Source organism: Phallusia mammillata, chromosome 6 (genome assembly GCF_965637545.1).
Source record: "Phallusia mammillata chromosome 6, kaPhaMamm4.hap1.1, whole genome shotgun sequence".
Classification (NCBI taxonomy): Eukaryota; Metazoa; Chordata; class Ascidiacea; order Phlebobranchia; family Ascidiidae; genus Phallusia; species Phallusia mammillata.
In genome coordinates, this window is record NC_137257.1 from 15,963,745 (window position 1) to 15,979,812 (window position 16,068).

A 16,068-nucleotide genomic window follows, 5' to 3' on the forward strand; every position below is an offset into this window, starting at 1 on the left:
GCTTAAAATTTCCATCGCTACGCTAAAATTTTCCATCGTTATGCTATTCAAACTTTTTTATGGAAAGAAACGCACGAAGCGAATCTCCAGAATGGAGCTGGGAAATTTAGGGAAATTTTACTGCGAGACGCGAAACTTAATACACACAGAAACTCGGTTAGAAATAAATAAATTCCGCACTTAGTAGTTGATGTTAAAATAAAGAATGGGTTACAGTATTGCAATATTAATATCTCGCGGCACCCCTGAGCATTGCAATTGGCACCCCGGTTGGGAACCACTGGCATAGACGCTTCAGGTCCGATCCCAGTTATGAATTTGTTCATTTTAACAGATGGACAGATTGACACTAAATTCCTGTATTGTTTGACGCCAAAAAATAAAACGCTTCGTAAAAAACAAAGATTTGGCGGCGCAAAAAAATAAATTCTCAAGCATTTTATATACTGTACACTGTAAAAACTATAGAAATCTAAATGTGCGCAAAATACTGGTCAATAAACTCATATAAAACACAGGAAGACGCCCGCGCGCAGAAATAATGTATAAAACACATGATCTTATATGGTAAGTTAATTATAAAGCGAAGCGTTTGTATGTACAGCAAGCAAGTACCAAAATATCTACTGTAGTACTCAGGCTTCTCCAGACGCAAGGAAGAAAGTTTGATTTATCTTTGTAAGCAATTGATTGGTTGGAATTTGTAAAGAATTTCTGCTTTATATAAATTTCTCCATGCTTGTTTTGTGTAAAATTCTCAAGAAATATTTAGGCTTACCATCACAATTTACCATTTAGGCTAAAAAATTGAAATTGAATGTTGATCAAAAAATGAGTATTTCAAGCAAAATATTTGGAAGACTGTGATTGGTTTGCGAAAAGGGGCGTGTCTCTGCACAGTACGCGATTGATGATGACGAAGGAGGTTTTTTTTGATTTCGTGCAGAATGACTGAGCAAAACTACGATTCAAAACACTCGTTACGGTAAATAGAAGGATCACTTGAGATCTTAAGCCTCGATAATGTTGCCACACAAAAGCAAATACAACCAGCAATACTTTGAAGTTGAAGCACAAAAAACTACGCAATGTACAAAAACGCTTTGGGCAAAAAAAGACGAATTGGAAAAGGTGATTTTGATTCAAAAGTTTTGTTTGTGACGTCATAGTTAATAATTTTGGTTGTGACGTAATACAAAATAAGCACCTCGCCCATTTCGACATTCTTTGCAAAACGAGTGCAATTGATACAGTGAAAAGTCAGGGACTTTTATACTAAAAAGAACGCAGGGGGTGAAATGAGTGCGGTGAATATGACTAGGATGGAAACGCAGGGGACGAAATGAGGCTTCATGCATGACGACATACTAAAGTCAGTCTGTAGGCGTTATTTTATGTCCAGAAGTGTCGAAAAAATGTTTTGGTGATACTACTACTAACACGCAAGCACACGCCAGTTTAATATCAGGACGATTTCTATAATGTTGATACGGGCTCTACGATCAATTTGCAACTATTTCAAACTTGTCAAGAACTAATACTACGTTTCCGTCACAGTGGGGGTGAAAAATTGCCTTGTCAAATCTACTACCAACTCTACAAAAACAGTGATGACAAATTTTAATGTTGCTTGCTACTTTTTCTTCAAAATCACCCAATTTTTGGTGCCAAATGACCTTTTGATTTAGGAAATTTACTTTGGGGTGAGTTTACTTTGGGGTGAGACATTGTAAGCATTTTAGAGTTAAATTTAATTTCCTAATTTAGGGGTTTAAGTAACATTTTTGAAACAATAAAAAACTTTTTTGCAAACGTTAAAAATCAGTGTGTACGGGTGACGTCATATAACAAAAGTGACGTGTGATTTGGTGACGTGACAAATTGTGTTGGAGGGGTGACAGTTGGGTCATCGCGTGGCAACCCAGTGTAAATGAAGAAGCACTTGTACGCTTGGGGATCGCTCAAAATTTGTTCACAACGTGGAAAATATACAGTTGAAAAAAACTCGCACTAAATTCAACACGGTATCTTGAGTGTGATGGTAGAGGCACCATATCGGTTTTACTATCACATACACCAGTGGTTCCCGACCGGGGAGGAATTGTAAACTTTTTTGAAGGGAAAAGTTTACTTCAATTTTTGCATTGCAACAAACACTTAAGCTCTGGGAATATGACCCGTGAAGTTGATAAAATACCCAACTCAAATAATCTTTGTATGGTTTAGCATATACTAGTATGTAGTATTGTAGTCTATTGGGGAGGAATAAAAACATTTTGAACTGTTAAGAGAGGAATTCGTCGAAAAAAGTTGGGAACCACTGATATAGACGTTTTTTAGTTTAGGAGCATTAATGTGGCGCAAAATAAACTGGGAAAAAGGGAAAAAAACGATATTTCTTTAGTTTTCTAAACCACTTATACCCTTTCCATCACACTGAAGATCCGGTTGGCGAAAAAAATGGAGGTAGACTTGCGACGTCACACTGTCACAATTTACTGTTTGTGACGTCATAACACACGTTGTGTGTGCGTGTGTGTAGAAAACTTTGCGGACAACAGAAAAAAACATTTAAACGCGCGTAAAAAAACGATAAAAAATATATGTTCTATCTACTTAGTGCATGGACGAATGTTGCGTCATATACGTAATTGTGACGTCATTGAATTGCTTCCGGGTCGTGAACTTTCCTACTCCCACGCCATTATCACTTTGCTGAATGGTGTGAACACTCCCTTGTTCGTCGGGCTGTTTCAAAATGCAGATTGATTTTTATTTATTTTACGGCAGTCGGCAGTGAACATTTTAACAATAAAAATGGTAATTACTTTCTACCGTACTTGCTAACTAAGTTAGCATAAGATATTGATTCTCAATCTTATAAATTTACGTAAACTAAACTCCTCTTTAAATAACTAAAACCCCCAAATTACAACAAATTGCGTTTAATTCTGTGCATTAAGACAAAAAAATGTTTCACAAAGGATTACAGCCTGCTTAACACTAGAATGTCACCAATGCAGTCATGTGGACCACTTAAACGTGTTAAAGTGCAGACTTTAGCCAAAATTTGGTTGGTTGGTGTGTGTCACATTAATTTTGTCGTGGTGACCTGAGGGGCTATGGCCCCTGTTAAAAAACGCTGACATCAGCACTTCCAATCGTTTTTCGTGAACGTTAGTTTGATTGTGCAAACACATATTCCTATATTATGGTGGAATATGGCAGGTATAGTTCTGAGCTGCCACTTTTAAAGTTATTGTGGTGTCAGTTATTATTTCTCAAGAAAAAGCTTACCATGTAAAGTACTTAGTTCCCTGATAAGTTCCAGAATGCTTTCCGTCTGTCAAAAAAATTGAATGGATTTAAACTTAGTTATTGGATTTGTTTAAAATCACAACAACACAATTGCACTAAAACAGTCATAAAATCGAAAATAAATGCTCAATTTTAAAACAGTACAAGACACATTTCGTCCTTACACGTGCCATGACTGCACCAGCGCTCCGCTTTTCAACACCTACAAACCTCCAAATCTAGGGTCTAATCCATTACGATAACTAAAATATATTTATTGATTCCTACATAAATTCATAACTGGGATCAACCATGGAGCGTCAATGCAGACCAGCGACCACGGCACACGCATATGTAAATCACAGAACGTCAGGCCCATTGAGGGCGTGATACCGAATCAGCCGGTCACCAAGCTTTCACCACCATATGGGAAGGGTGTAGGCTAGAAAAATCCAGCCTGCGGTGAGATTCGAACCCATGACAGAAATCTTTCCGGGACTGATTCTGATTCGGTATAACGCCTTCAATGGGCCAGGCGTACTGTGATTTCAGGTGTTTTTATTGCCCTTTTTTTCAGAAACGCAGAAGTTTAAAAAACTTACCATGTCCGTCCAATTCAACACCGACGAATATTTCGTTCCTGGTTGGTAGATGACCGATGTAACGGACAGTTCCTCGGCTCAGTTTGCCCCCAGGACGGGTAAATTTAATGCAATACCCCAGTTTAATGTCGGACGGGTTACGTGGGGCGAAAGCTCGACGAGGAAGGCTTCGTTTCATCTGTGTAGGATAACGACTGCAAAAAAGTGGGCGTGTTAGAGGCGTGGTCGGTCACTACCCGGTTAAAATGAAGCAAGTGCTTTTATATCCATGAATAACACTGCTTTGTTTAGTCTTTGCAAAACCAATTTTCCCCAACTTAAGTAAGAAAAGTACATAATGCTGTTACTCCATGGCCTTCGCTGGCACAAAAAACAACTTTTGACCAAGTTAACCCAAGTAAATGTTTTAAATGGTTTTTCTCGGTAGAGCTACTAACACCCTACCTCATTGTAGACCTACATTTAATTTTGGCTAAATTTCGATAGGTGGCGAAAAGAACTGAACTCTTTATTTAGCAGCTAAAGAGGGGTAGGGTCCAGAACAATTGTTTTGTAAAACTTTAGGTTAAGCACTAAATTTTTAAGTTAGTGTTATTGTAGCTTGAATGATAATACCTTACTCTCACTGAATTAGCCCTAACCGTCAGTATCGTTTAAAATGGGTGTTAGCGCCTTTTACGCCACCTAACGGAATTCAGATAAATACAGGATGGCCGTGAGGTATGGTGTTAGTAGATTTTCAGTTAATCCTGTACTTTGCATTACCCTTTATCGAAGTAATTAAGCTTTTATACGGGCTTAGTTTTACATTGAAATGGTTCGAAGCTGTATTGACAACTTACTCTCTCGCTGTGTCGTTGACGCACTTCTGCGATGTCGTCAGTCTAGGGCTGCAGGATCGGAAGCCCACGGGGCTACAGGGGCTTCTGGACCTCCTGTTGGGTGACGACCCCAGACGATCGGTGCTACCTGACCTCAAACCGATTTGGGTGGAGCTTGACGAATCTATACAAAAGAAAAAAATGTGGAGATACCAGAATCGGCTTTCCTTTGCAGAAGCCATTACATTACATGAACCAGCATTAAAAAATACTGTAATTTTTGAATAATTGCTCTACAAAAAAGATCAAGAAGAACACACACATACTGGGACCCTGGAGCGTCCATGTAGACCAGCAATCACGACATACTCATTTTTAAATCATAATACGCCAGACCGAAATGCTTAGAAGACCGACTTGCTACAGTATGACGCCTACTATGCTCTACAAAAAAGTGTTTTAAAACGACCTAAAATGCGCATTTTATCTCGAAATGCTAGAGTAAACAAGTTGAATTCGGGGTGCTAACTTCTTCAAAGAGCTGAGATTGTCAATTGACATTGGTCTATGAAATCCTGTAAATTCTAATGACAACTTTGCTAAAGAAACCCTACTTGAGCCTTTCCCGTTCCTGAGTGACGCAATATGGAGTTCTACGTCATCATCGTCACTGTCCATTCCGGCAGGTGGCGGTACAGAGCAACCGTTCACTTGTGGTTGCGGCTTGAGTAAAAACTCAGTACATTCACTATCGTCTGAATGTGGCGATTCCCGACCTGAAATTTACAAACAATTGATGTTTTTTCGCAATTGATTGAACATGTAAAGCTGTTGTCTAAGCCAGGGCTACTCAAACTTTCTTGTTCTGCGACCCCATTTTAAAACAGACAGTTTGAGAAGCCCTGGTCTAAGCGAGCTTCGTGCAATAAACCGATATAGTGGATAATTCGACGGGTTTACAGTTGTCTGCATGGTAACGCTTAAAACGAATATTTCAGGTTAAGGGGTGAAAAATGGGCTAAAAGTTACAAAATATTTTAGAATCTAACTAAAAGTTACAAAATACTTTCGAATCCTTTACAATGCACCAACCAACAAACTATGAAACTGCTGGATTATGTACTTCAGTGAGTATAGCCGTTTCTTTATAAATATTACGTTTTGGGAGCATGAGGGTGAACCGCTAGGTCATTCGGGGTCAAACGTAAGTAAGTTATAAGTTAGAAGCCCGAAATTAGGATGTATGAAAACATTTATTTAGGGTGTATGGAAGTATTTAGGATGCATGGAAAAAACCTACCGCCAATACATTGGAATTGTCGACTCTCTGGCCCCTCCATGTGTCGTCCATATCTGTCCATGGTCAGATCTCGGACATTGAGGGCAGCGGATGGCGACAGACTTCGATCTTTCCGAACACGTGACGCAGCATATGATGACGCGGTGGACGCTGCCATGGCATCGGACACGGGTGAACGACCACGTTCGAGGGAGTTAGAAAATCGGACGCTTTGCTAAAAATTGATTTGTGCGCAATTAAAAAAACTGCTAATTACATTTAGGTGTTTTTCTCAATGCCTAAATGAAACTTATGATACTCATGATGCTGTAAAGGCGAAATACATATCTTAAAATCTTGAAGAGGGAATGACTTAATGTTTTTTTATGAACTTAACTAAATCAATAGTTGTTTACAATTAGAAATCTGAACATCCAGTTTAAAGTTGTAAGTCAGGCCGGGCTTTTTGGGCAGGGTTAGCTAAGTCGCCAGTTTCTGGACCTGACCTAATGTCATATAACCCTAAAACGCCTTGTTCAAGACCAATTGTCTATTGTGTTTCTTAGTCTTTCCCGAGGCTTTAAAGTAGACCTGCCAATAATCTTTTCTGGCCTCAATGGGCTTCTCAAAAACGATTCGAGTTTAGGACGGGTTTCGGGTTTGTACTTTCGAGTTCGGGCCGGGTTTGGGTTCTAATATTAGGCCCGTTTACAACTCTGATCCAGCTATTAAGAGTAGGGTCATCTTAATTCAGTTTTTTTTTCATAAAACGAACCTTAGAGGGCGTTGTGTGGGTGTGTCGTGAACCTTGCTTCGGTGAACTTGACCTCATACGTGGACTGCGCGGGCTGACGTCACCAAGACGGTGTTTGAGGTGACGTACTTCATCGAGCAGGCGGTCATGCTCCATTTGGTAATACTCGATCTTGTTTAGCAAATCTTGCCGCGTGTCTGAAAAAAATATGACAGAAGTTTAGAGGTCGCATTTTTTCTGGTGTTTTTTAGGGTCACTGGATAAAAATATGAACAAAGGTTTGATTTGTTTATTTAATCCAGATATGACTGTCAATACAAGACGATTTTACGATTCAAAACATTTTTCTAACATTAGTTGCTATTATCGACTCTACAAAACTAGCCTGTGAATCCACCAGAAGCCATATCTTAAATAGTAAACCTTGGTTAAACCGGATTTGTTAAATTTCGGATCTTCGCCTAATTCCGACAAAATTTGAGGTGCAAATGATTTTTAGTGTGGTAATGCTTAAACTAAATAACATCGGTTAATCCAGATCTTCGCCTAACCGAAACAAATTTTTGTGTCCAAACGGGTCCGGATTAACCGAGGTTTAACGTATAAATTAAATGTTGCAGCAACATGTAACACTATAAGTTTACAAATAGTTGAAAACAGAACAAAATCGTCTTACCGCCACTTTTGTTAGCCCGCATTAGATCCATGTATCTTCTTAAGTCCCTAATTTCGGCTTTGCACTGGCGATTTTCTTCTGACAACTCATGACATTTTGACCTCAAAACTCTCGCCTCGTCCCTCAGTTCGCCAAGTTCTTTTTGGTAATCCGCAACATCAGTGTGCAGAAGAAGGTTCTCGGCCGATATCTCGTGCATGCGGTCCAACTTTACCGTTAAGGAAAAAAGTTGTTTAGTATATATTGATTTAAAGGACAATTTTGTAACCCAAAACGTATGCAATGAATGACAGACATAACCAAGTATTCGACGCACAGTAAACCGTGGTTTTGGCTAGTCCGGATCTTCGCCTAATTCGAACAAAATTGAGGTCTAAAATCCAATGTGTGACAGTGTTCGCAGGAGACAACGTAAGTCAATACAACCGTCTCTAACTTTAGCAGCATGGCTCTAACCCAGTGGTGCCTGATGGGTTAAACTAAATTTAAGTCAAAAAAATCGAATATAAAATGATTCAATGGATTTGAAATTTAAATTCGCTTTGGAAAGTAGCGTCGTTAATAGGTGATTGCATTTGCAATCTGTACAGTTGAACAGTTTGTGATAGTAAAAAAATGCAGCGAAGGTACAAAGCAACGCTGTTTTAACCTGGTATGTGTTAAAACAGTGGTTTTCAACCTTATTCATCTTGACCCATTTTAGCAAACAAACCTCCTTTTTTGAAAAAATAAAATCGCATTAACTAAATACTGAAACATAACTCTAGGAAAATTCAAGACGAAAAATCCCCACTCGGGGTAGCGACTCACAGGTCCAAAACCACTGTGATAAAAGATACTAAACAGATTAAAAAAAACAGTTGAAAATACTTCCAAAAAAATACTACATTTAGAACATTTAGAATTTCCTGCCAAAGGCCCCCCTTCAAGATAAGATGTGTTAAGTGGAAAGGGAAAAAACTCCATATCCTTACCTTTTCCCGCATGACGGTATGATCCGCCTTGAGGTCAACCAATTCGTGTTCGTTGCTCATTCGAAGTGAGCGGTTTTCACGCTTGAGTGAGTTTAGCTCGCGCTCGGCTCGGTCAAGTTCACTCGCCGATGACTTGTTGAGAAGTTCTAGTTCGTCAACGCGTTCCTTCAATTCGTCTGTCACATACACAAGTACCATTACACTTTGTGGCCTCTTGTCACACTACACCGGGGGTCGACGTTTCGAAAAATTAATTGTAAAGCGTGCGTGGGCCCGCGGTAAAGTTCAAGGGCACGGTGAGTGGTTCATTATACATCGCATGTGAGTATCAATATTAGTGTATGTCACTGATAATGGTAACATCAAAGTAGGTAAAACATTTTTTATGTTTTTTGATTTAGGTTTGTTTACTTTTTGCAGGTACGTTATTTTCAAATACCGCATTACGAATTGCTGATTACCAGTTTTAAGCGGGTTTCTGTACAAATTTTGTGCAGTTAACCATGTTACTGGTGTATAAAACTCAATCTGGTAGCATGTCAAGGTCTGTTTATATACTCAAAAGCGATTTCGATCAGTTATTTTAAATGTACTTTTAGGAAATGAAAAATCGAATACCGTGAACCACCAGTTAAATGCACAAATCTAGCCCCGAACCCACTGCTTTTGTTTACGTAAAAAAACAGGCTTTAGTCATAGGTTTTAGTAATACAACTCCAATCCATATCAGCCATGATTTTGGGGCTAAACAACTCAACTTTCAAACAAAATTTCGATCAAGTCAAGCTTACTGACCTAAATCATCAACATTACTGTGTAGGCTGTAATCAAGAGAATCCATTTCGCTGCACATAATACAAAAATCCAAAACAAGTAGTAACAAAAACGTTCAGTATTATCCAAGTATCGGCTCCAACTTAGCTTGCGGTTAAAAATTCAAGTGCTGTCTTATCTCTGCCGGCAGCAGCATCATCAGGCAAACATCAGGAATTCAAAAGTTGCGATTCCAAACGCATGTACACACAAATAAGCGGCAAATGACGAACGAAAGACGCGATTTTGGACCGGCGAGAGTAGGTTAATCATTCACTTAGACCAGCGGACAATAAATCATGCCTCAAACGCGGTCTCTCTAGTAGTCGTGGGTCGCCTATTCAGCAACACAGCGGGTTGTGGGAATTCGCCGCCGAATGAATAAAACTGCCATGTTTTTAACGTTCAAAGCGAGAAATGGTTTCGCAAACATGCGTGATGACGTCACACTTTTACGACGTAATCGTCAAAGCAAACGTGTCGTATTTTGGCCGGGTTTCCGCCAAAAAGAGTTGAAAAGAATGTCACAATAAATTAGGTACACTGCTCAAGAATTTACTTAAATACCAGTCAAGCGGTCGCGTTGCATAATTTTAACTGTATACCCCAAAAATTGCTTCTATTTAAGTTATAAAGACGCCCAAAGTAATTTGAGTGTGCAGTTGTCTTGCAAGCTATGCCATTATCCTGATAAAGGCGTCTTGTATGGGACGTCGAAAAGTTGATTAATTATTTGTTGTAAAAAGTGTTGGAAGAGCATGCTTACTCGTTTATTAAGTCAATTAGATTTACTGTATATAGGTATAAAATCAACGAATTATGGGATAAACTCGTTACAGAGGCATTTGCTTTTATTGCGCCTTAACTGAACCTTAAACCGTCACATTTCACACGACCGCAGAACGATATTGTGAAATATCAACACGCGCATATTATTGGTATGTGGCTGCCGGCTTCGTGTATGAATTAGTACAAGTCCAAACACGAATTTATTCGCACAAACCAAATTTCCAACCGTCGTGTCTTAGATCAACAAGCCAGCGACGCGCTGCCCGACTTCAAAAATGCCCTTAAAAATCCGGCTTCTGGGCTGTCAACACTGCTATGACCCTTGCTAACGTATTGCGTGTCAAAAAAGGGATCGAATTCGCAACGCCAGGTGTGTATATCAAGTCTTACAATGTAGGATATCACTTTCAAGGTGTTAAAGTACAACATTATCTATTGTTCTTGGTGGATATTATACATATACCAAGTATTGAAACCGGAGTCTTTAGTTTTGTTTGCCTGGTGAACTGGTTTGACCTGTATATGTTTTAAATTGATCTTTGTTAAACCCTTTACAACCAGTCGTTTTATTGTAATGTGAAATTTAAGGCCATTCTTTGTCCATTTACACTGAAACTATTCGTCCTTGGTAAAGGGCATGTCCATTTTTCAAGTGTTCGGTCTATCTATAGAAAGTGCCTATTATTGGGCACATATGACGTGCGGTGGGTGGAGCTTAGGAAACAGCTGTTTATATGCTATGAAGCATAAAATCATTACGTTCCCTAGTATTACGAGATATTTAGTTCGGAATGTACATTTGAAACCTACGTTTATACTGCTAAAAATGTCTATGCTCATTCTTTGACAATTTGGTAATACAGTCTTGAAGATTAAACGATTATAGTAACAAAACAGTGACTTGACCGCATAAAATGTGTGTCATTTTGACTTTAGCAACGCTTTGTGGAATTTACTAACTGTTTGTAAAAAAAAACACTTTAGCTCTGTTAATAGGTTCCGTGAATGTGATAATAGACCCAATTTTAAATGATATTTGTATGGTTTAGCAACTACTATGCAGCATAGTCAGGAGGAATGAAGATATTTCAAATTTGCTAAGGGGGGAATACATCTAAAAAGGTTGACTACTTTAGCGGGTTTACAGATGATATAGAAGATTTTGCCTCATATAACATTCAGGGTGTACAGATAAAGGCAACACAATCTCGTTTTTACCCAACACAATCACTAACTTAATTTCGGACCGCCCTCAATTCGAACGCACAACTCCGAATAAAGGCGAGACCTCGACTTGAAACAAAGCATGAATTCGACGGTTACACGAATCTCTTTGTTTGATGACAAGATTACATGACCGGCGTTTTGAATGGCAACCACAGATTCCGTTGTTACGCACATTTTCTTGGCGTGTTTAGCAAATATATACATGATAGCGGACCTTTAATAGCCAAGACGATTTGTTGGTCACCAAATAGAGTTATTTGTTGTTTTGTTGAAAAACAACTGTTAGTGATTTTAACAGTATCGGAAGGTCACCTACTTCTAAAGTCTTTGTAACTTTGCAAATGAAAAACGTTTAACACACCTAATATTAGTTTTACAGCCTATTGAAAAGCCGTAAGTCCCCTAACCTTTACCTTAATATTAGGATACGATTTGTTTAATGTGCTGGTCTCGTAAAACTTAGACAAAGAATAATTTCCAAAACTGTAATTCAACAATACATACCTTTTGATGGGCGGTCATATTCCCTTTTAGACTAACAGCACCATAAAGCCACAAAACTAACCACCAAGCAAACTTTCTACACTGTAACGAATACAAAGTTTGAAACAGACGCCTTTAACACACAGAACTCTATTCTCGAGTGCTTACAATCTCAAACTAGCAACCGTATGAAATTTCACGCGTCCCAAAATCGCATTGTGTTTTCGTTTCCATTGGTTCAGGCACCGACGTAAAGGAACAACTTTATTGTGTTTTGTTGCCGCCTAAACATGATCCATTGTTACGTTGTGGTGCGACACAAAGGCCCGGCGTTTGTTACGCCACTATCGGGTATATGTCTGCACATTGAACGTCGCGTTTATGGGAGGGTGAATATGAGGCATATTTTCCCCGTTTTGCGGCTACCTAACCGGCCGTTACTAGGGATACAAGCGATGCCATAGTTACTATCAATTCTCCTGAAACAGTTGGACTAATATATGGAAAAGGGCATGATAATTTTTGGCTGCTAATGGCTTAAATACACGTTCCTTTTCACTGACATTTTCCATGATTGCTTTTTGGCTCTAACACAACATAATCGTCTTAAATAACTGAAACCTATTTATATTTTCACCCACCTAACCTTTATTGTGTAAAAAAACTTTAAGGTGTGAATACAAATAGGTAAACACCTTTACTAAAACGACATTTTTTATAGTTTCCACAACACCTGGTGCCTTTGCAATATTTTAACACATCTTTCAGCTGAAACAACATTCTTATGTATCACACAGTAGTCAGGTCTACTCAGAATGGAAATTTAAAGCCTGTCTATACTGGAACATGCAGTTAAAACGACAGTAAAATCTGGCCTCCGATGGTGTTCAAACCATTACTAAAGCCTATGTCCAAGGACTGTATACCAACGAAGGTATGTATCATATACATTGAAATGTCCGTTTAATATCCACAACCCTACCCAATCGGCGAAGCCTTTTCCAACTGCGTACACTTTTAACACAAGCAACTGTATTTAAACCAAAGGGGGAGAGAAACGAATTTTACAACTGCTGGTACCGGCACTTCAATCTCAAGTGCTTGTTCGCTTAAGGGCCTTAGGGAATTCGAAACCGGTGCAAAAGAATAGTCAGGATTGGGTGCAATCTTGCCTCTGACTACTGTGATCGTATTAAAAAGTTTAGTTCTTAACTAAGTTTCAACTTTCAATCCTCGGGGTTAGATAAGTTTTTGGTAGCATTTTGGAAGAAAATGTAAAATTTATAAACTTGGTTGATAGGAATGAATATTTTCCACCAATTACTTAAACATTCCATATTTTCTAGAAGCTCATAAGAGCCATTGGTTTGGGGAATTGTTACATACAAACTCGTTTACCAGCAGCATAAACACTTTTTTGTGTACTTTTAGAGATTTAATCTAAATTTTACCATGGATGACTGCCTGAAGATAGTTCGGTAAGTCGCTTAAAAACGAAGAGTACCAGTAAATGTATACAAGCAGCGCTCTCTAGTTGTCTACTGATAGGTCTGTGAATGTTGAATCTTTCGCATAGAGTGGAGTTGGAGTAGTTAAGACGGTAACACTACTTTAAACCTTCGAGTGTTATACGAGTGGTGGCTGTTTACAGAATGTGAAAGTGTCGGTTTTACGGTGTAGCAAATTGTAGTAACCCTTCGTTTAGTTTTTCAAATCGTGATTTTGCTGTAATAAAGGTCGGGTGGAAGTGTTATTTGGAAATCGGACCGAATCGGGACTAAAAAGGAATTCAAAATTAGAACACATAAACGAAATATTCGCCCAAAGAAAAGACTATACTTCAAACAGAAGGTGTACAGTGACTTTAAATCAGGGGTTGAAAACATTATCTGGCGTTAGGTGGTTTAAAAAGTGACCAATGCATTGTGTTTGTAAAGATTTCCATCATTCAAACACGGTAAACCGAAAAGCCTTTTTTGGTCCAAACGGGTCCAATAATTGTGTATAGTAGCTAGTATCAGTTGATCCACTTACGAGAATGACGTTTGTCGTCTTCCGGAAAACGATCAGCTGATTTCGACAGGATGTGACGTCGGTCTTTCTCAAACTGCAAATCTTCTTTCGCTTTTTTCGTCGCGACTTCAGCATCTTCTTTCTGCCGCGTGATTTTGCTCATTTTGGTCTATAGACAAGCAGAAATGTATCAAAATAAGCCCTATAGTACGCAATATAATTCAGTGGTTTACAATGTTGACGCCAGCAAACCAAATCAACTTTATCTGTGACCAGTTGGTTTTCTATCTCTTGGTCTTAAGGGCCAATGCAAGTCGTGGTATTATCACAGTAATATATCTCTTAGTTTATACCAATTTTTTAACTAGTGGCATTTCATCATTGCTAACTTTACATGTAAAAAAGAGAACAGTTGCATAAAAATAATAAAACCAATAACTAATTTAAGGATGTGATTATTTGCCATGTACTATAACGCTTTGCCATTTATTAGGCACAAGATTTTAATAAAACGACGTAATTGCCGCCTAAAGTTGTATTTTTAGGGGCACTTATTTTTCTAACAAACTATGCAATCCGAAAGTTACCTGTAACTGATCTCTGTCTTTGAGTAAGTCGTTCAACCTTTTGTACAAGTCGTCCTTGTCCTGTTGCAAACCCTTCATCCGATATTCGTCCTGCGAAATCGTAAATGTATTAGTCACATATGTTTATAACTTATACTACAGATTCAAATGAGGATTTCGAACTGATCACCAGGAAGCTCATTATATCATGTCATTGCATAGAAATGATTCAAAACGTTTTCGAATATTGGGTTTTGCAATAAGGCTGTATTGTAATTCCTGTGGTCATGTTAACTTCTACCACAGGCTACAACCGATGCTTGCCCTTTTTCTAATTAAGCGTCATCCATCTTTTTTTTGCACTTGGTCTACTAAAAAAAAAATCAGTTTCACACAAAAGCACAATTCGTGGCTTTTCCTACCAGACTTTTTTCGTTCATTTTTTTCTCCATCTTCTTTATCCTGGAGTTTGATTCGTTGAGTTGTTTCCCGAGCACGTTAATTTCTAATTCCCTCTGCTGGACATGCTTTTTCAGCAGAATTACAACCTCTTCAAGGGTTCGAACTTTTGACGAACCTGGCTTGTCTTCCATTCTCTCCATGCTTGATGGGACTTTCTTCTGCAAAAACAGTAAAGTCTTTAAAACAATTCCGTTTTGAATAGAGTGTGTAGATTTGAGGCATCGTTAAATCAAGTCACAGCACTGCTTCAAACTTAAGATGAAACTCGTATTAGAGAGTAAGAGTGTGGTTTGTTTGAAAATCATCCCTGTATGTGTTAACAGGGGCTGAAGATATCAAATACTCATACTAAAATCGTTTACAAGTTTTATAGACAGGATTTTGCATTATACTTCTCAAAAAAAATTGTTATTATATAGAACAAACAAAGGGTTCAACGATCAGAGGCAAAATCGTTTAGATAGGTATGTTACAATTCCTGAAAAAAAGTTAACAGCACAAAACGAACAGTTTGACACAACCAAACTGTACATGCAGCAACTATAATCGCCTGCCTCGTTGTACCAACATTCTAATCCTCGTAGCCCTACATCATCCAACTTCAAGTGCAGCTATACAATGAATATTTAGCAACACTCTTTCCAGTTTTACACTTACCGAACGGGTCAACCTTTCTGGTCCATACTTATCTCATTTCTTGCCAAAACGTATTCAAGTCTATAAGTCTATATTCCTGTACAGTGTACAGTGTACACTAAGAAAGCAGGTCTGCATAGGCAGTAATGGTCTCGCTATGGGAGTACTACAGCTCAAATCAAAACTGCGGGTTTGAAAGTGAATGCTCGCTACCAGAGATCCCAGCCGAAAGTGGTTGGCTGAGAGGTCCTTATTCCGTTGGCGGAATGTTTGAAATCGGCCCGGGCAACACAATACACCAGATACCAAAAAACTACCACACCAACCCCTGCTTGCTGGTTAATTAATGGCAACTATGTAACAACAATAAGGATAGACCTGTATTCACAAAACGGTAACGCGGCGATTTGATAGTTCCAAGATATCTGAGATTATAATTGGAACTAGGGTGTATTGTTTGACGAAGTAATTAAGATTGACATTGTTAATGCCTGTTTACTGTAAAAAAGGTCTTTGCTATATATAAGAAGGCATATTTGCTACATCAAGAAATCGCTTCTAAAGTATTTTCGTATGCTGTATAACTAATTTTCCTCGAAAAGTGTTGACGAAATTTAATTTTATTGGATTGCATTTCAAAATTTTGAAACATATTTTATAGTTTCCTATGAGGCAG

The 16,068-nt window shown here is 38.5% G+C and overlaps 1 protein-coding gene across 1 annotated transcript in view; it reads right to left on the reverse strand.

Annotated features, from left to right (window-relative positions):
- Positions 1–343: 343 nt before the first annotated feature.
- The window catches only part of LOC145233630 (uncharacterized), a 17,984-nt gene continuing 2,259 nt past the window's right edge, over positions 344–16,068 (reverse strand). Inside the window, exons 3-14 of the mRNA XM_080098394.1 lie at positions 14,717–14,914; positions 14,316–14,405; positions 13,750–13,897; positions 8,404–8,579; positions 7,430–7,637; positions 6,775–6,950; positions 6,021–6,234; positions 5,335–5,496; positions 4,742–4,904; positions 3,900–4,093; positions 3,298–3,343; positions 344–2,748 (exon numbers count right to left, since the gene is read on the reverse strand). Coding sequence (XP_079954520.1) covers positions 2,691–2,748; positions 3,298–3,343; positions 3,900–4,093; positions 4,742–4,904; positions 5,335–5,496; positions 6,021–6,234; positions 6,775–6,950; positions 7,430–7,637; positions 8,404–8,579; positions 13,750–13,897; positions 14,316–14,405; positions 14,717–14,914 — 1,833 coding nt within the window. The 3' untranslated portion in view covers positions 344–2,690. The remainder of the gene's footprint in view (positions 2,749–3,297; positions 3,344–3,899; positions 4,094–4,741; positions 4,905–5,334; positions 5,497–6,020; positions 6,235–6,774; positions 6,951–7,429; positions 7,638–8,403; positions 8,580–13,749; positions 13,898–14,315; positions 14,406–14,716; positions 14,915–16,068) is intronic.